Raw genomic sequence first — 20,524 nt, forward strand, 5'->3', positions numbered from 1 at the left:
GGAGGTGAGGGCTGAAGGGCTTTGCCAAGGTCAATGTAGGTCAGGAGTTGAATCTGAACCCATGTCTTCGCGTGGAGCCTGAGGGTGGTGCTGTTCCCCGCACATTGCTCTAAGGTAAGCCACACTCCAACCACAAAGTCAGGGCAGCATAGTTTCTGAGCTGGAAGATCTCTCAACCTAGACAGCACTGACCAGTAGAACTTTCTGGAATGTAGAAATGCTCTATATTGATGCCCCACCCCATATGGGAGCCAGTAACCACATCTGGCCATTGAGTACTTGAAATGTGACTAGTGCATCTGAGGTACTGAATTTTTCATTTAAATTAATTTAGATTTTAAAAGTCCCAGCTGGGTACCCTGTTGGTTGGAGTGTCATCCTGATGCACCGTGGTTGTGGGTTCAATCCTTGGTCAGGGCACACGTACAAGAAGCATCCAAGGAATGAATAAATAAGTGGAACAACAAATCAATGTTTTTCTCTCTGTGTCCTTCCCTCCCTTCCTTCTGTCTAAAATCAATAAATAAAAAAAGTTTTTAAAAGACTTTATTTATTTATTGTTAGAGAGAGGAAAGGGAAGGAGAAAAGGAGGGAGAGAAACATCGATGTGTGAGAGAAACATCAATCAGCTGCCTCTTACACATGCCCCGACGGGGGATCTGGCCCACAACCCAGGCATGTGCCCTGACCTGGACTCAAACCGGTGTCTTTCCAGTTGGCAGGCCAGTAGACAATCCACTGAGCCACACCAGCCAAGGGTAATAAATTAAAAAACTTTTTTTAAAAAGCCGCCTGTGGCTCTGGTTACTACACAGGTCAGCACAGCTCCAGCAGCAGTAAGTTCCTTGAGATCAGGGGCCCTGTCTTGCTCACTGTGGTCCCTGGAATAGCATTTTCTCATGAGAGGGACTCCATAAGTGTTTATAGAATTAAACTCATTTTAGAAGTCCTGAATGCTGTAAGAAATATAACTTCACTACTGTGTTTTGAAAATAATCCCGTATGCCCAGAATTCATATGGTAAACTAGAAGAAATCAGTAGAAAGTGAGTTTTTGCTGTGATGTTAATGAGAGCTCAACTCTCAGTCAAGCAAAACAGAAAAACAACAAAAACAATAACAACAAACCCAAAAAAGACAAATGAACTTTCAAGCGGCTGATGTTGGCAGTGACATTGCTGGATCCCGCAGTGACGTGGGCTCCATTCCGGCTGTTTTATCAGGCAGCTAATATAGTCACGTTTCCTGTTCTGTCCCCCTAGATTGGTACCCTGACACTCTCTGGAAAAACAACACTTAAAAGGTCTGCAAACACTCATTTCTACCCTGAAACACCTCTGACCCATTTTCAAAGTTGGATTATCTTCTCATCTTGGACAGTGGTGTAACGTAGTGTTTAAGAGACGAATGGCCCCAAAAACCGTCCCCACCCTGTTGTTTCCTACCTGTGTGGCCTCTGTTTCCCTCTGTAGAACTGAGATGCGCCCTATCTCAGAACCGTGTTCTGAGGACTGCGTGGCCGCGTGTGTGAAGGGCCAGCCAGCGCCTCCTGGTGAGAATAAAAGCTGATGCTTATCCTTACTACACACCCCAAACCAGCCCAAGGGCATTGCTGGTATTAATGCTCTGAAGCCACACGACCGCCTTAGGAAATCAGTTACCATGGTCCCTCCCAACTCACTCACGGGGCACAATGGGTCACAGTGAATTTCCTCTGGATAGAGGTAGTTAGCTGCATAGTTAAACTGTCTCAATAAGTGCCATTTCTATTACTGTTTATGCAAAATATCTTAAATGTCAACAGAGTCTAGTGGATTTTTAAGCCCTTGCCAGAATACCTTTCATTCATAACAGCTGTCTATCCAGGGAGTTATTTTCTTTAAATGATATGTCTGGGAACACAACCGGTCCTGAACTGACCACAGCAACTCATCTGGTCAGAACAACACTGTGGACAGAAGCCAAAGCCCCACTCCCCACCTGAGCAACCAGGGACGGGAGGAGGTGGGTCCTAACCCACTGCTGCTCACTGGCTGCTCACTGGCCATTAGGTGAAACTCAGACAATTCTACCCATAGGAAGGTCTGGTGAAGTTAATCCTGAATATCATTTGCACCAGATCTTCCTGAGGCCAAGGCTGAGCAATTGTGAAAGCAGCTCTGGACGTTAATCAGAAGTCCATGGGCCATCATCTGAGGTATAACTCATGCTATACCCTTGAATTCTTACATTGAGGCCGCCTGCCTCATTCCCTGTTGGTATTTGCTCTGGTCTCCAAAGTTAAAATCTTGGCTAATGAGCCTGTCTATTTACATGAGTGTGTACACGAGTGTTTTGCGGAGGCAAAGATTAATGCCTAAACCTTTGGTCAAGGCCATTAATTTCTATATACATATTTGCTCTGGTCTCATTAGCTTGCAAGTCGAAATATAATTGGTTTGCCTTTTGACACGGCAATTCCACGGCTGGGATTATACCCTAAGAATCCTGAAACACCAATTCAAAAGAACGTATACACCCCAATGTTCATAGCAGCATTATTTATAATAGCCAAGTGTTAGAAACAGCTTAAGTGCCCATCAGTAAATGAGTGGATAAAAAAACTGATATATTCACACAATGGAATACTACACAGCAGAAAGAAAGAAGGAGCCCCTACCCTTTGCAACAGCATGAATGGAACTGGAGAGCATTATGTTAAGTGAAGTAAGCCTGTCAGTAAAAGACAAACACCATATGATCTCATCTATAAGTGGAACCTAACCAACAAAACAAACAAGCAAGCAGAATAGAACCAGAGATATAGAAATAAAGAACAAATTGACAGTAACCAGAGAGGAGGGGAATGAAAGGGAAGGGTCATCAAGGAACATATATAAAGGACCTATGGACAAGGACAATCGGGGGTGGGGGGAGATTGAATGTGGAAGGTGGGGGATGGGTAGGGCAGGGGATAGTAATGGGGAAAAATAGGGACAACTGTAACTGAACAACAATCAAAACATTTTTAAAGAAAGATGTATAGTGGGTTCTAATGAAGCTGAGGCCATGGAAACTATCTATGAAAGCTGTCTGAGCCCTGGGTGGTGCGGCTCAGTGGACTGAGTGCCGGTCTGTGGACCAAAAGGTTGCCAGCTTGATTCCTGGTCAAGGCACATGCCTGGGTGGCACCATGTCCCCAGCTGGGGGTCTGCGAGAGGCAACTAATGTTTCTCTCCCTCTCTCTCTCTTTCTCCCTCCTCTCCCCATTCTCTAAAAATATATAAATAAAATCTTAAAAGCTATTTGGCTCTACACAATCAGAAATGGTGCAATTATGGATGGCAGAAAAGAATGAGATAGAATAAGGACTGGCCAGTGTAAGGAGCAAATATAAAGATAGCACTACTATTAGGAAAAGAATTCTAAGGGCATTGTCAGTGAATAGAGAGACAGTGTCTTATGGTCCCAGGCAGATTCTGGGTGAATTTTGAAACTAAGAGTTCAGCATCTCAGCCCTACGATGCCCTAAAAGAGGTATCTGTGTCTCCTTCAGTTCCTGACTGCTGTAGCAAAACCCAGGTGGCAGGGCCACCACTCTCTGATGTCCACACAAGTCCCATGATTCGGCTGTTTTGCTGAAAGTCCCCAGGAAGCAGAGTTCATCCTGGCGGAAGAGGTCGGAGCTCTCTCCAGGGCAGGCAGCTGCGCCAAGGACCTCTGCAGAGTGCAGTCATTTGTTTACACAGCTAAATCAAACAGCACCTCGGGAGGAGAAGCTGCAGTAGCAGCAGGCTCCCTTCTTCAGCTGTGACCTCTCTGACTCTAACTCAAACACATTAAGTAATAGATAAATTAAATTATTTATTAAATGGGAAACATTGTCCAGTGGAAGAAAAGAAACAAAACCTTTTTGTTTGAACTTGATAGTCAAAGGAGACAGGCACCCTGCACTGACATATTTTGCACACCCCCTAATAGACCCAGGACATGTGGGGGAGAGTCTTCATGGATAAGGGAGGCACCGCACCCCCTCTTAGAGATGTTGGCTCTATAGTCCTGCCTCTTACTTCTTTAATTTCCAACTCAGGCTGAGCACAAAGCAGCTGATGGATGCCAATGGAGGCCTAAAGTGGTCCTGCTGGTGTTAATGTAGACACCTGGGGTTCCTTTTGAAAAATGCCAGTGGGTGTGGGCAAACATCCCAGAATAGATTTCCTGGCAGATCTAGACTGTTACCCTTAAGATCCATTTCGCACCACATGGAAAATGCCACTGACTAACATAGCTTTGGGCTGTGTGCTTGGTTGGGATAGTGAGATAGAGCCCAAGGCAGTGCAATAAATTTCATCCAACACAGTGCACAGGTGAACAAACCTCTGAAACGGTCAACCACAAAGAGTGAGGAAATGCACCATGACTGGAAAACAAAGGGACAGGAAACGCACCGCTGTTAAAAAATGCCTGTTTCTAAAACAAATAAATACAATAGTGGAGCAAATAAAAAGGCCGAGTTGGAGCAGGAAGCCCCACACTGAGGCAAAGCCACCAGGTAATGGTTGCTATTTAGTTGGGTCCCAGGGAGAACAATCAATAACTTGGTTGACAACTGCAGGGGACTTGAGCTCTCAAAGGTTTCATGTTTAATCATCCTGACAACTCTGGGAGGCAGGTATTACCATGTTTAAAATATTTAGTGGTCAATAGAGCTGGTCACTGGCCAGTCTGAGCACATTCTGGTGCAGCCACCTGGGTGCGCACCACCGAACTGCAGCCTCAGCGTCACCCTCGTTTCTCAGGCAGTGAGACACTGATGTGGCCCAGACTCACAGAGCCCATAAATAAGTGCTGGAGATGACGTCCTGTCCTCTGCAGGATGAAGTGGCTCACAGACCAGGCCAGCTGACCTTTCTAGCCCCATCTCTGCAGACTACTGCTGCTCCGCATGTCCAACCACTTTCCCGATGTACAGCCACACCCCTACCCAGACTACCTGCTTCTCTTGAGCTTGTCTTGCGGGTTCTTCCTCTGTACTTTGCTAATGGTCTTCCTTCTGCCCGAGATTGTCTTTCTGCCTTGCTTAGCCAGCAAATTAAAATTTTAAGGCCCAGCTTTAAATGTATTTTCAGTTTTAATTTGGCATTAATGAATGTCTGGTTTATGCCACGGCAGCTCCGCTGAGGTAAATTGGGAAATCAAAAGATAAATAAGCCCTGGCTAAGTGGTTCAGTTGGTTGGAGCATTGTCCTGTACACCAAAATTTTGCAGGTTCAATCCCTGGTCAGGGCACACACCTAGGTCGTGGGTTCAATCCCTGGTCAGGGCATATAGGGGAGGTGACCAATCGATGTTCTCTTTCTCTCTTACTCTCTCATACCCTTTCTCTGGCTCTAAAATCAATAAACATATCCTTGGGTGAGGATTAAACAAATAATAAGAAGACAGTATGGAACTTTAAGGGATTCGGGTTTATGGGTGTGGGGAGGGGTATGATGGAGGGAATGTGGTTTCAGGACATAGAAACCCTGAAATACAGGAGCTGGGTCCTGAAGGGGGATGCAGGTATTGAGACAGTAAGGGGTCAGCCACTCAGTATGCTGTCCATCCTGTGTAACGTGGGAGAGTCATGAGGGGGCTAGAGCACAGTGGGCGTCACCATTACGGCAATAAGGGGGGCACTGAGTAGCTTTAGGTGGGCACACCATGGCAAGGCTAGGGTTTTAAAAGGATCTCACTGGAGGCAACGTGGGAAATGAATGAATGGAAGGAGCGAGAGACTGGAGGCCCCAGACCAGCTAACACAGGCAGCCCAGGCCTCTGTAAACAGAAGCCATGTGTGAAGAGGGAGAGGAGAGATTTCAGAGATAAGTGGGAGGAAGAATTGGCAATCCTTGGAAGATCTGTGACATTTTGAATTTGAAGTTGTGCAACCTGTTTCTACGCCATCAGACTGAATTCTTGTTCTGGCCATTCTTTGAGATTCCACTGCTGTGACATCATCTAATCACATGCTTCTCTCTCCCCATAGAATGTGAGCTTCTGGGGCTCAGGGGTGGATTGTGTTTATTCAGATGTAGAGAGTTCAACAGACGCAAATATATGAATGGTGGAATGAGCTCAAATCTTTTAGATTTTCCACTATAAACCTAGGTATTTTCAAGCAGAAAAGACCCACTCAGAATAGTGTCTGTTATCCTCAATATTATAAAATAATTGGTGCCTTCATCTGGCTCATTTCATAATTTACCCAAACAATTCCTACTGAGCCCTCACTCATGTGCCCCTCGTAATATAGCAGAAAGAACATCCTTTTCGGAGTCAGGCAGGTCTGGATTGGAATTCCAGATTCCCGCTTATCTGCTGTGGCATGTCAGGAATGCCATTTTTTTAATTCTATAAAATGACAGTAGTCATGCCTGCTGGGCAGGTAGTTAAGATCAGTGTATAAGATGACATGTAGAAGTGCCCCAGACTCAAGTACAAGCCCCTTGCCTGCACCCATGAGTGCGGGCCACCCCCAACCTGTGTTCTCCTTGCTCCGCCCAGTCCAGTCCTAAGCAGGACTTGCTCTGCTCAGTCCTGCAACTGAGGAAGCATGAAATAAGGTCACTGACCATGAGTTAGTTGCTTATGATCCAGTTTGTGACTCTTGAAAATAGTATTGCCCTAATGGTACACACGTCTGTACCCTTCCTCCCTCTCCTGCAACCTCACCCCAGCCTCCCGATGCACATTTTGAAGTTAATGAATCAACAGAAGAAAGCAATAGGACTGATATTCTGCAAACATCTATACATTTGTCTCTAAATTCTGTTACATGATCAGTAGCTTTATCTTGCTAATTGTATTTTTCTTAGGTTAGCTTGAAAAATTCACCCCTGAGCACAATCTGGTTGGGTGGTGGTGGCTTGTGGCCAACAGCGTGCAAGGTACAGAGGAAAGGCGGTCCAACAAAGCCCCCGCTGCCAATCCATCAACAAGGTCGCCGTCACGCAGATAGAAAGAGTGATGCGCCTGTAGTGGCTGTGTTGACAGCAGAGGAAAAGGCAATTAATGAATACATGTTTTTTTCAAGGTTTAGGGACAGGTAGTTGGAACTGGTTGAAGCACAGTGTTATACATTGCTTAGAGGTATTTTCATATTAAGGTTGGGCTGGATTCAGCTTCCTGATGTGACATTCAAGATCTGAAATTCGAATATGCTATGAAATTAAAATACACTGTGAACTCTATATAAATAGTGTTTCATCTGTGCCAGACCTAACCTTTCCCTAGACAAAGAAACCAAAGGGGAGGGCTGTACATGTTTGTTTTAACTAAAGGGTAATCAGAGAAATAAATTTTTAATTTCTCTAACTGTGCTTTTCTCCAGCAGAAAAAAATATGTGAATAAGACACATAAATGATGACCATAAAAGTAGAAACATACTAGTCTAAGACGATGACCTAAATGAAGACTCACTTGCCCTCGGCCTGTTGATGTGGCAAACAGCGTGACCAGAAGGCCTGCAGAAATGCATCCCTCCACTTGCTTGAGATGTGAGGCTCCCAAAATCATGGCCCCTTTCCCTGGTCCACACTGCACACCTGCTGACCAGGAAGTCTGCCTTTCATTAATTTGTTGGTTTTTCCCCCGTGCTGAGGGCAGGGCATGATGGGGAAAGCAAAATATGGTTATAGGATGAATGAGGTCATAGAAACCCCCAACTGAGAACAAGAAAAGTTCCAGAGCCACTGGGCCATCTCCGCAGAAGTGCCAGGATGTGCCCAGGGCCATCCAGCTGTGCCTGCAGGAACGGCCTGACATTCCTGATTCTAAGCCAATTCACTAAGGTTAATATGAAGAATAGCTTCCCAGTCCCTGGGTAATGTTTACACTGTGTTTGGAACCTGAGAAAAAGGTACATTCCTTGCTTGGTCTGTGGCTCAGGGTGGACATTCATGTGGCTCACAGCAAGAATTGCCACGCATCAAAAGTTCCTGCTGTGCACCCAGCCCTCTCCCATCTCATCCTTGCAGCTACAGAAGACGCTATCACCCTCACCTCGTCCCACCTAACAGACAAGGAACTCAAGGGCAGAGAATTCACACTCCTGCCTAACTGACATCAGTGTTCTGAGTGCTCTGCACACTTCTCTCATTTGTCAGCAACAACCCTATAAGGTTCGTTGTACTACTCTCTGGACATATAGGTAAGACAGTTAAGCCTTAGAAGGTAAGTGACTTTCTTAGAGTGATGCAGCTCATAAGAGGCAGAGGTCCAGGCCCACTTGCCCTTACTGGATGGGTGAGAGTCGTCCGTAAGCTGTAGCCTGACATCGCATGCTTGCTCCCCAGGAGCAAGGTGGCTCCTGGGGAATGGGACACACTCCAGGCCACTCAATGGAACGTCCAGAAGCTAAGACCTCACCCCAAGCAGAAAGGAAGGAGATTTAGCCTTTCTATTACTTGAAGAGAAAAACCTACTGGATCACTCCCTTCCCCACAACAATAAAAGGCTTAAAGGTCTTTGCTCTTAGTTCAATTTTATTGCTCAATGTCATATCTGAGTGCCCACTGACCTCAACTGACATAATTTTCATTTTAAAATTGTTTTTTGCTTAATTTCTCTTAAGGGATTTTTTTTTTCTTTTTTGGTAGTAAGCTTAGTGGCTGGCCCAGGAAGTTCTCACAGCTCTTTAGTACGGGTCGCATTACTGCCAAGGAGAGCCTCAGCCAAGCTGCAAACGGTCTGTGAAGGAACACACTTGCCACCTAGTCCCAGAGAGACCCTCAGAGTGGGAGCTGGGGGTCTCCACAGCTCCTCCTCCGGACTTCCCAAAACACAAGATCAACAGCAGGAAACCCCAGGACCAATCACAATGATCCGTTTCTCCCTCACTGCACATTTCCCCTCCTACCTTCTTTCAGGTCCTTCCCTCCTGGTGCTCCTCCTCCCTCCCCCACCCCAGGCAGGAAGATCGGAAACCTCTTCATAATCACCTGCTGAGCTTCTGCACCACCAAAACCCCTCTTAGGGACCCCTGGGGAGGCCACTGACCTGTGGCCACCTGGCCTTTGCCCGGGAGCTCTCCAGTAGGCTAATGGGATTACAAAGCCCTCGGGAAGTGTTGGTGGTTGAGGCTGGATGTAATTAGCAGTTTTGTAATCCCTAGAGGAGGAGCAGGGTTGGCTGGGTCTGATTTCACCAATGCCACCTTCCTTCTTCTAAGCAGTATTTTTTGTTTGTTTGTATTTTGTTTAAAAGATAATATTTACTAAGAACTTATTATATGCCAGGAACTGTTCCAGGTGCTTGGCATGAATTCATTTGATCCTCATAACAAGCCTACTAGGTAAGAACTACTAATATCCCCATTTTATAGATAGGGAAACTGAGGCACAACTAGTAGGGATTTAAACCCAGGCAGTCTGGCACCAGAGGCTGAATTCTTAAAATTTCTGTTGGGTGTCTGGTTCTACATTAAGCACAAGCTACCCAGAAAAAAATAATGCTTCAAGAAAACAAGACCTTTATGTTACCACGCAAATGTCAAATCAGATGAGGCAAGAAATATTCTTCAACACTGCCCCTTTTGGCTTTCTGAGCAGCACTGTGGTGGTTGAACAAGTGCCTAATGAAAGGTGTTAAAAGGGAGCCAAGAAGAAAGTAGCTGATCCATTTTCTAAGTAAGATTGGTGTAATATAGCACCAGCTATGTTCAATGTAAGAAATATTGGAAGAACACTGGTCACGACGATGCAAGGAAACCAGATCACATCTGATGGTCTCAAAGGTTGTGTTTTTGAAGTTAGCCTAGCTGCTCTGCAGAATGATGAAGTTGCATTTAGAAAAGTCAAGCTAATTACTGAGGATGTTCAGGGCAAAAACTGCCTAACTTCCACAGCAAAGACTTTATCTGTGACAAAAAGTGCTCTGTGGTCAGAAAATGGCAGACCAGGGCTGAAGCCCACATTGATGTCGAGACTACCCGATGGCTATTTGCTTTGTCTATTCTGTGTTGCTTTTACTAAAGATGCAACAATCGGATTTGAAGGACCTCCTACGCTTAGCATCCACACGTCCGCCAAATCCGGAAGATGATGATGGAAATCATGATCCTCGAGGAGCAGACAAATGACTTGAAAGAAGTGGTCATCACTGGCTTTAGACAACACTGGGAAAGATGCAGAGAAAGCCTGACAATCTATTTCTTTGCTCCATGATGTCTTGGTTAGAAAAGCCAAAATGGTGAAGAAGCCCAGTTTGAACTGGGAAATCTCATGGAGCTTCATGGGGAAGGTAGCAGTTCTGGAAAAGCTACTGGGGATCTGAAGTTGAATGAGCTGATGGATATGAGCCCCCAGTCCAAGAATCTGTTTAAAATTCAGGCATTTAATGGTGACAAATAAAAAAATCCCATTTGTGATATATTTGTTACTGACAGTACCTAACCAAAACATTGTGAAAACCCCTGAACTCCATTCTGAGAGAAGGAAGGAATAGAGCCCCTCTCTTCCATCCGTGCCTCCTCCAAGGGTTCTGCCTATATTGTAGCCACAGTGGTAGATGGTGGTGGCACAGCCAGGCACGGAGACTTAGCTGCTGGAGGCACTGTGAGAGGAGGGCGACGTCAACCGAGTAATTACACAAGGGGATTTGAAGTTCCCACCAATCTAATAGGTGTGCAAATATACAGATTCCCAGGCCTCATCCCTGGAATTCTGAGTCTGTTGATCTGAGTAGGTATCCAGAAATCTGTTTTGTAAAAGGCACCCAAGGTCATTCTTGCTTTCAGACAAGTTGGGAATCACTTTGTAACCTGAAGTTTGGTGCTGTTGCTGTCACACTGGCCTATTCTGAAAGGCCACCCAGGGAGCCTCTGCTGCCCCTTCCATGGTTCGAGAGGGAAGGTCCCACAGTCTGGGGAAATTCTGGTGGTACCAGGGCAACAGGGAGTCCTCAAAAGCAGATAAAGCCAGGCTTTTCCTCACTATTTAGTTGCCCTCAGGAACCGGGAGTCTGGGGGAGGAGGACTGCTCTTGGGGGCCCTCACCTTAATTCCCTCTCCTAATGCCCAGAGCATCTTCTACCTTCTAGTGGTTCCAGTTGATACGAGGCCCAGACCTAGCCCTGACCTGGCCCTTTAGCAGGTGTGACAGTCCCTTAGATGGAGAGGTTCCCTGGGAATTTGAGGCCGAGAATTCAGAAATACTTAGGATGTGCTCCCTGACCCTGGGTAACTCCAGTCTTGTCATTCAGCCAGAGATGGAGACGTTTAACAGGTAACCTGAATCTAACATGGATAGGGTCTAAAAGAAGTGTGAAGAGAAGACCAGGGAAACAGAGAAGTGAATGGCTAAACCTATGTGGAAGCAGAAGTGACATTTGAGGGCTGAGTCCCAAAGAATGAAGGAATGAAAGCTAAACAGATGGGGAAGGAAATGTCATTTCACGCTTTTCTGCCTTATGTTTCTTCTTTTAGGGAAATACCCTTCCCCACTTTACAGTAATCCTGCCCAGTCCCTGAAATGCAGATGAAGCTAACTCTGCTTCCCTTTCTCCTGATGGGCATTTGACCCAGACCCCTAACATAGCACACAGTCCTCACCCCCTCCCCGCCCCAAAGGACAGGTAGAGCAGCCAGGCCAATCAGAGAGCTGCCTAACAGTAATGCTTACACTCTGGGAAAGCCACTCCCACTTCCTGCAGAATATTTGGTGCAAAGCTGACCACACAGGGCTGTAAGGCCCTGATGTGTCATGTGTCACTAACTGGAAGAGGACCTGGCCGAGACTGAGAGGGTGGAGACAAGCTGCAAGGCGAGATGGAAGGACAGGAGGGCCTCATGGCGGCATTAAGCCCTGATGCCCTGAGCTTCCAAGCTATAAGCTATACCAGCCTATAAAGTCTTCCCCCCTCCCCCGCTCGCTCTCTCTCTCTCTCTCTCTCTTAAGCAAAAAGACCCTAATAAACGAGCAGACAAACAGAATTTGCAAGGGGGGCAATCAGGAGAGGTTAGGGTATGAAGAGGGTGGAGAAAGGACAAGAGTAGAGCCAAAGCCAGGGAGGGAGCCCTGGCTGGGAAGGTGGGTGGGGTGGGTTTGGAAGGACTTGTGCTCCTTGGGGACTGAGTCACGAAGATTTTAACATGAAAATGGTGCTGCCAGATGTGTGCTTGGAATGTAGACCCAGTGTCACTGTGGACAAATGCCTGAGTAAAAGAGACTAGACCCTGGACTCCAGCCAGGCTGGACAGGCTGGTGGTGGGCAGAAGACAAAACCTCTGGGCCTCAGAGAACCTGGAAAGCAAGAGGTGGAATTGATATTTATAAGACAGAGTAGACAAAGCTGAATGTGACACTGTGATTTGTAATGAGAAATATGTATTTGGCTTTCATCCTTGTCTCCCACACAGAGCTCCTGAAGCCCTTAGAACTTCCTCTGAGTTGAGCAGGAGAAAGCTGTCTTTGTTATGTTGATGGTGGCTTTACAAAAGCACCTAAGAAAGGGGGGCTGGTTACCAGGAAAACCAGATGGTTAGAAGGTTGGAAATCTCAGTACCACCACCCCCTGCCTGTCATCCCCACTCCTGGGAGGGGAAAGGGGCTGGAGATTGAATCAGTCATCAAAGCCCAGTGATTTAGTCAATCACACCTATGTAATGAAGCCTCCGATGGATGGATTTGGAACCTCAGTCCAAAAGGATGTGGTTCTGGGAGCCTGCAGGTTGGTGAATACACCCCTTCCCACATATTTGTGGGGGAACTGCTTATAAGTGTAGATAAGCTCTTAGAGAACAGGACCCATCTCTGTTTGGAGGCTGTGGGAATTCTTATTTCTTCGGTGGGGAAAATGAGAGCTGAAACCCAAGACCACGTGACTTGCTGAGAGATCTCTGGCCCCATCCACAGGGCCGTCTTCAAGGGGCCTGGTGCAGCACTTCGGTGGCTTGCTGTTTCTTACCTCCAGGTATTGATTAGCCAGGCGTAGGGCACGATCGGTGACGTTAAATATGTCTCTCCAGTTGAAGCTGGCCACATCATCAGCCTGGCTCTCTGGAGCACCCTTGTAGAGGAAGTTCAGCACAGCTTCGGCAGTAATGCCTTCTTCACCAAACTGCTTATTCAAAAAGCCTTTTACTGTTGGGTTCGCCAGGGTGTCCTTGGGAAGAAGCAAAGCAGTCACAGCATTTAGAAAATTCCACGGGATCTTTGGTCTTGTTCTTGGGTCATTTCCAATTTTTAATAAATAGAGTTAGAGACTCTAAGGCAAGCTAAAAAACTTGTGGGTTTTCTTTTATTATAGGTGTACCTATCTAGATCTCATCTCCCCCCCGGAAAAAATCTCTATAATAGAGGAAGGGTGTGTATGTTGAGGTTGGGGGAGAGGGGCAGGGGAAGTGGTATACAGGAAACTTTCTTTTTCTTATGGATCTTTTCATTCTCTTTTAATTATCCCTGCTATATTGAACCCTTGTCTCCTGGCTTTGCAAAGTTGGAAATTAGAACGACCTTTGCAATTACAGAAGTGGCAGTTCCTTGAGGGCACCCCTTTGTGAATCTGAGGCCTACAAGTGAATTCATAAAAGCAAGGAACTTCAGGAAGCCACTGGCCTTATAGCAGTCTTTACATTTCCCCAGAACTGAAGAAACAGATTTCCCATCCAAAGTCAGTGACTCCACTGGGTGACGTCTTCTGGAACCAGTGCCTTTGGGACCTGCTTGTTATATTTTGATCTGATGCCAATCGTGATTAGTGCTTTACTGGGAAAAGGAAGCAAGTGGCACTTTCCTGCCCATCCCCCTCCATCCCCACCGTCCTTACTCGGATCACGGCCATCTGGGTGCTCTCCTCAAAGAAATACTGGACCTGAGGCCCCACTTCTTCCCAGGCTTTGACCAACTTCCTAACGCGCTCCAGCTCTTCAAAAGTCGAGTTGGCCTAAAACCAGACAGAGGCAGACAAACCACAGAGAGGAAAGCGAGAGAGAACCTTTAGTTATGTCTTTCCTGCTCATGTCAGAAACCCTCAATGTTTAGGAAACACTTTTCTAGGCTGTGTCTTAATTTTCTCAGTCTACTGACATTTTGCAGAACAATCTGCTATTTCCCAGCCTCCCAGATTGACAGAATCTAATGTTTTAGTATCTCAGAGGCACATGTAATATTGATGATGTTACTATCTCAGAATCTAACTAAAGCTAGGTTTGGATTCCCTGTGAGCAAATGCTCTTCCTGCCACCCTCCCTGTATTTATTTCAGGCAGCCAGGATTCTTTGAGAGCCCTCCCGTTAAGGATATAATGCAGGGGCAGGGAAAGAAAACCTCATCGCAGGCTGGGTAGAGAGGGGAGGGCCTAGGCAGGGGGTGCTAGGGCAAAGCATTTGGATGATGCGGGAGAAACTCAAGAGTCTACTTAGCAAAAAACAAACAGGAGCCTCACTACCAGGAGGGCACAGTCTCTCTACCCCTCTCCCTCTCCTTCTCCTCTCTTCTCTCCCCTTCTTTCTCCCTCTCATCCTTCTGGGTGGTCCAGGGTAGAAGGGACAAGGCCAGCTGGAACCTTACATTCTTCAGGATCCTGCGTGTGGCAGGAGAATCCGGAGTGAAGAGGATTTTTCCCATCAGCAGCGGCTTTGCTGCCCTCCAAGCTATTTTGGTTAGAGGGTCAGACTCCAGGCTCTGGATCAGTGCATTACAAAAGCTCGCTGACAGGAGAGAAGGGACAGATTTTATAGAAACTCCTGCTGCTCAGAGCTAAACGTGGTCATTAGTGTGTTCAAATCACATGCCTTATTCAACTCTATGCTGGAGGACTTTACAGATAACCTAAATTGATAGGCTATACCCCACTAGTAACCAGCTCATCATTAGAAAGTAACTAAATGCCACAGTTCATCTCAATAAGGGCCTCATCAGAGAAACAAAGGACGGGGTTTGCCCCATGGTTTCCTTCGCTTTAGAAGAAGGAAGCTGAGGAGCCCGCTTGTGATTATTGCAAGCAACAGAGGCCATTCTCAGATGAAAGGGACGCAGAGGCCACACGAGGCCTCTCCTTGGAATCTCGGCTTTAGTCTCAATGATTTCCCTTCAGTTAGCTGCTTAACTTCTTGGTTGTGTGGCTATTTTAGGGCCCAGTGACGTTTAGTGCATGCTTCGCTGCCTCTTTAATGTTTAACGGGAGGGTCACTCAGTTACATTTCTTCCCCACCCCACTTTCCTTCACCCTATATATAAGAGCCAAAAAAAATACTGAAAGGTGGGAAAGTGGACTTGCCAGGGACTTGCCATTGGAACACGATTCAGTACTACGCACACAGATTTTCAGCGCATTGTGTTTGTAAAAACACCCCACAGCCGTGTTTACTTGCCAGGGCCCTTCTGACCTGAGCTTGGCTTGCAGTTCTGGGCTGCCTCCTCATTTGTCTTTCTTCTCTTCCTCTAGAATGTAACCCTAGTTCAATCAGATCAGTGGGAAATGTCCTCTCTGTTCCCTTTCCAAGTGGGTCTCAGTTCTTTCCATGGCTCACATCCAGAACTCTGTGCACACCACCCCCTTCCTATAAGGAGAAATGCTTTTCTGGGAGGAGAAGCTCTTTACCCAGACCCCTCAACAAGAGCAAGGGAGAGTCAACCCTGGGACCAGTTTCACCTGAAAGCAGCAAACCTTCAGCTTAACTGGCACCAGAGCCTGAATTATACACAGGACACAGAAAACTTACTTGTTCTTTTGTCGTAAGAATAGATAGGATCTTTCCTCGTGGAGTCAATCCCCAGGAAGGCCTTATAATTATTATCTTCGTACCAGTTGAAAGAAAACACCCGAGAGCCTCCTCCCTCTGGGTAGCCACACAAGAGGTCAGACAGGATATCAGTCAGCTGAGTGAAGGTCTCTGGACCACCAGTCTGCATGAGGTGCCTGGTCACCCACAGCAAGTCTTGAACACTCGGTCGATGGATGAACTAGGGCAAGGTAAAGGTTTCAGGTTGTTTTAAGGCAGTCAGAGTCATAATGTACTGTGAAATCAGGTTCCAAAGTATTGGGGAGACCTCCACATAGGTATCTGACTTCCATATTTAAAAGAAAAACATCCATATTCTCAGCAATCATGAACTCTACTGCCATCCACTTAGGGCTTAAGAGGAAACTAAGGGGCCAGGGGTAGGTGGAGGTGGAAAAGGGAAGGGAAAGAGGGATGGAAAGAGACTTTGCTTGGGGTGATGAATGCATAATGAACTATGCAAATGATGTTTTGTTAGTTGTACACTGGAAACCTGGATGGTTTTGCAAACCAATGCACCCCAGTAAGTTCAATTAAAAAAGAAACTAAGATAAGTCTTAAAGAACATCAAAGAGTGAACCCCAGTTCATTTTAATATCACTTGTCTCTCTCAGTCTCTCTCAGTCTTTACTTGAATTTCTTGGGAATAGGTCTTTGGGGAAATGTAGAAAGTACTTCTCTGTAAACTAATTTTGGGGTTCTATTATTCCACCAAGATGGAGATATTGAAAAAAAAACCTAGGGAATAAAATGATGGAGCAATGGTGCTGTCCTAGAAAGGTAAGACCTGAGTAAATTTCTTTGGGCAAATAATAATTTAGAATTTAGTTTCTTATAATTGGAAAATTATCTTCTTATTAGCTTAATTTTACCAAATATGAACTCTTCCTTTTCCTGATATATGTGGTTTGTGATTTCTGTGTGTGTGTGTGTGTGTGTGTGTGTGTGTGTGTGTTTTAACATACAAGCAAATATACAACAGATGAAGTCTCAATACTTGGAAAAAGCCCTGGCTGGTGTGGCTCAGTGGTTGAGCACTGGCCTGTGAATCAAAGGGTCACTGGTTTGATTCTAGTCTAGGGCACATGCCTGGGTTGCGGGCCAGGTCCCCAATAGGGAGTGGGCAAGAGGCAACCACACAGTGATGTTTCTCTCCCTCTCTTTCTTTCTCCATTCCCCTCTCTAAAAAATAAAAATAAAATCTTTAAAAAATACTGGGAGCCCTGGCTGGTATAGCTCAGTGGATTGAGCGCAGGCTCCAAACCAAAGTGTCACAGGTTTGATTCCTAGCCAGGGTACATGCCTGGGTTGCAGGCCATAACCCCCAGGAACCGCACATTGATGTTTCTCTCTCTCTCTATCTCCCTCCCTTCTCTCTCTACAAACAAACAAACAAACAAACAAACAAATAAAATCCCTGCATTTATTAAAAAAGTACTTGGAAAAACATTTAAAAAATATTTTTAAAATTCTGCACCCAACTAATTAGAGGCTGGTGATCTCCTCTCCACTCAAGGTACCAGTTGTACTACCCAGCCTCATCTTTTGAAGGTAGGTCTGGAATGCTTAGAACTAAGTAGAGGGCTTTCAGAGTGACCAGGGTCTCGGCTCCGATAATGCCATCTGGCTTTGCTTTAAGGAAAAACACAAAATAAAAACAATGCTGCTTTTATTCTCCTAACACATGTTATTACTCATTTTCAAAGGCACGTGGGAATTTTAAAAACCACTAGGATTCAGTCAGGTGAGACTGAGAGCAGATCCTGTGCTGCAGTAAGTGATGTTTACCTGTCATTCCCTCTCTTTGTCCACATGCCAACGCTTGCCCTCTGAAACTACTGAGCGCCAGGTAGAACCTGCACAGTGAGTCACGCCTGTAATCACAGTCTAGGCTTCAATAATAATGTCAGAATCTCAAATTGCTTCAACGGCAGTACATCTTAGGACAGTCTTGTAGAGGGTGATTATTATGTTGCTCATTTAATCGAGGCACTCAGAGATGAAGGGGCTGTTCCAGGGTCAAATGGTCTAGTATCGGTTAATATACACGGGGCTGTCTGCTTCAACCTATCTGGACAGGGAAGAATTCTTCTGGAACTCCCACACAAAATTAAGAGTGTTGATATGCTTTGGGAATTTTGTTTTTTTACATTCTCAATCAACTTGAGACCTATTATAGTGATATGAATTTTTTAAATGCTTATAAATAAAAGAATGTTAAGTGGAGGCTCCCAGAGCAGCAGGTGGCATCCAGTACAACGGACCCTCTCTAACTTTCCCTGTACAGCTCTCTGCCCAGGTTGAGTTTAGCTTTATGAAAACAGACCCCAACCATGCAATTTTCCAGCTTGTCTAAGCCCAAGTCAGCTGGAGGGGGAGAACGTTTGGGGAAAGTTGTTTTGCCTCCCTTGTAATACTCATCATACTTGGAAGCAATTGTTCATATCTCTCTCCCTGTTGGACTGTACGTTTCACAAGGGCAGTGACCATATCTGTGTATCATTATGCCCCCAGCACTTCCCATCTACTGAGTAGAAGATCGATTTCTATATGGGCAAAGGCTTGTGCAACCAGATGCTCTTTAAAATGCACGCATCTTTCACAAAACAACACACAAAAAAATCAACTACTTTCACTGTGATGAAATGAGTGAATATATGTAAGATACTTAGTCCTGCAAGGATCCTACACCTGTGTCCTACTACTGCTGTGGAATACAGACTTACATGGATTTTATCAGCATAACAGAATAATGGACCACTTTGGTACTGGAAATACTTAGATTCCATTGTGAGTCCGCTGATAATTTGTGCCACACCAGACAAGGCTGCATTTCTCCCCAGGTGTGAAACCAGGAGGATGGTTCCCTCCCTTTTGCCTTCAACTCAGGAGCACAGATAATTTAGGATGTAAACAAGTGCTTTGAAATTGTTGATGGAAAGGTCAAATGTATTTCTCCACGAACAGATTTGAGGTACAATTAAATTGTTTGACATCATAAGTGTAGTAAATTGGTGGAAAGGTGAAATGAAACTGTAATGAATTCTCATCAGGCCACTTACCTCTTGAATTCTTGGTGACATATCAGATAATGTTTTTCCCCAGGATCTCAGATCGACACCTTGAGAACTGCTGTCTAGGAGTGTAGGGAGCTGTAATTGATAGGAAAAATAGTTTTTAAAACATTTTTATACATACATGATATGTATAAAACATTTGTATACATAGTTATGCATACACGCATAGGCACCACCTGATCTGCATGCCTGAAGAACATTTCCTCCCTCCTTTTTTTTTAAGGCAGGAATGTCATAGGGAGTCATGACTGTTTTTTTTAAAGATTTTGTTTATTTATTTTTAGAAAGAAGGAAAGGGAGGGAGAAAGAGAGGGAGAGAAACATCTATATGAGAGAGACACGGATTGGTTGCCTCTTGTACACACTCCACACCCCAACAGGGGACCCGACCATCAACCCAGGTATGTGCCCTGACCAGGAATCGAACAGGCAACTTTTCGCTTTTGTGGGACTGTGCCCAACCAACTGAGCCACACAAGCCGGGGAATTTCCTTCCTTCTTTCTAATGCAAGACTGCTTTCAGAAACACACTTCTTTTATCTAATTGAGAAAATCAAAGACTCTTATTCCAAGTCACCCTGCTAAAATAGTCAATCACAAATAGTTTCATGGAGACATGAAATACGCCAAATGATGCTGATTGCTAGTTCAGCGACAGCACACAAGACTCCCGAAGGAAGGAAAATGGAGTGTAAAGGAGGCTGCCTGTGGTGGTGCCCATCTCTTCCCCTTGGGCTTTGTATACATGCTTAGGCTTCCTCGTCATTGTTAAGTCTTTGCTCCCTGTGTCCATTAAGGCAGGTTTGTGGCTTTCTCTGCTGGGCACTACTTTCTTATGTAAATGATTTAGCCAGTTGCATCACCTTTCTTTCAGGCTGCTACTGGCAGCGTGAAAGAGAAAGAAGTTCCCTTGCTACTCCGCAGTGACAGCCCAGTTCTGGAGACTCCAGATCCATGGGACAAGGCGGAACTGTTCCTGCCTTTTCCACAGCGGTGGGGAACGTGGAAATCCACTTGCTGGTTCTAAGCCCCAGAGCCTGTTGCGAACACCTTGTTTTCCAGAAACCAAGGTCAAGTCCTGAGTGAATGACTTCACTCTTCATAGTTTCAAAACTGCTTGCATCACCAATCCTATGTCTTTCGGGATGGAACTCTAAGTTTTAAAACAGTGGTTTTCCAGCTCAAGTGTGCATTCTGATTGCGCCCGGAGGGGATCTGTCTTTTAACAAGCTCGACAAGTAATTCTGATTCAAACACTTGTGACCACAAGCCACAACCTCAGCTTTTCATTTGCCAGCGGTTCCCCTAAATGATGGGTGCAGGAATCCAGCTGCGGCAAAGCAGAGGAGCAGGTGGAGTGAGGCTTTGACCAGCCTTGCCTCCCATTTGTAGTGACATCCTGCTCCCCTTTCTCCCTGATATAATGCTTTAGGCATTCTCTCTCACCCTGAGACTGAAGAATAAATGTCGGTACACTCAGGGGGCATTTCAGGCTTATTTTTTAACTCTGAAATGAAAGCCTTTCTTATGCGTGACAGCTGCAGAGCAGACAGGAGAAGAATTTTCCAGACATAGGAGGGGCAAAGCCACCACTGAAACCATACCACTGAGAAGTATCTTTTCTCCTTAACCTTAACACTGGGCCTAGGCATTGGTCTTGGCACGACTTCTTTCAAATAGCTTCAGCATATGCTGGGAAAAGCAC

The 20,524-nt window shown here is 45.5% G+C and overlaps 1 protein-coding gene across 5 annotated transcripts in view; it reads right to left on the reverse strand.

The window, feature by feature from the left end:
* The window catches only part of ABCA4 (ATP binding cassette subfamily A member 4), a 128,697-nt gene that overhangs the window by 74,052 nt on the left and 34,121 nt on the right, over positions 1–20,524 (reverse strand). For all 5 annotated transcript variants that reach the window (XM_036026444.1, XM_036026443.1, XM_028511498.2 and 2 more), the window contains exons 7-11: positions 18,805–18,894; positions 15,683–15,923; positions 14,529–14,668; positions 13,786–13,902; positions 12,925–13,122 (exon numbers count right to left, since the gene is read on the reverse strand). In XM_036026444.1, the coding sequence (XP_035882337.1) occupies positions 12,925–13,122; positions 13,786–13,902; positions 14,529–14,668; positions 15,683–15,923; positions 18,805–18,894 (786 nt within the window). The remainder of the gene's footprint in view (positions 1–12,924; positions 13,123–13,785; positions 13,903–14,528; positions 14,669–15,682; positions 15,924–18,804; positions 18,895–20,524) is intronic.

Source organism: Phyllostomus discolor, chromosome 5, assembly GCF_004126475.2.
Source record: "Phyllostomus discolor isolate MPI-MPIP mPhyDis1 chromosome 5, mPhyDis1.pri.v3, whole genome shotgun sequence".
Classification (NCBI taxonomy): Eukaryota; Metazoa; Chordata; class Mammalia; order Chiroptera; family Phyllostomidae; genus Phyllostomus; species Phyllostomus discolor.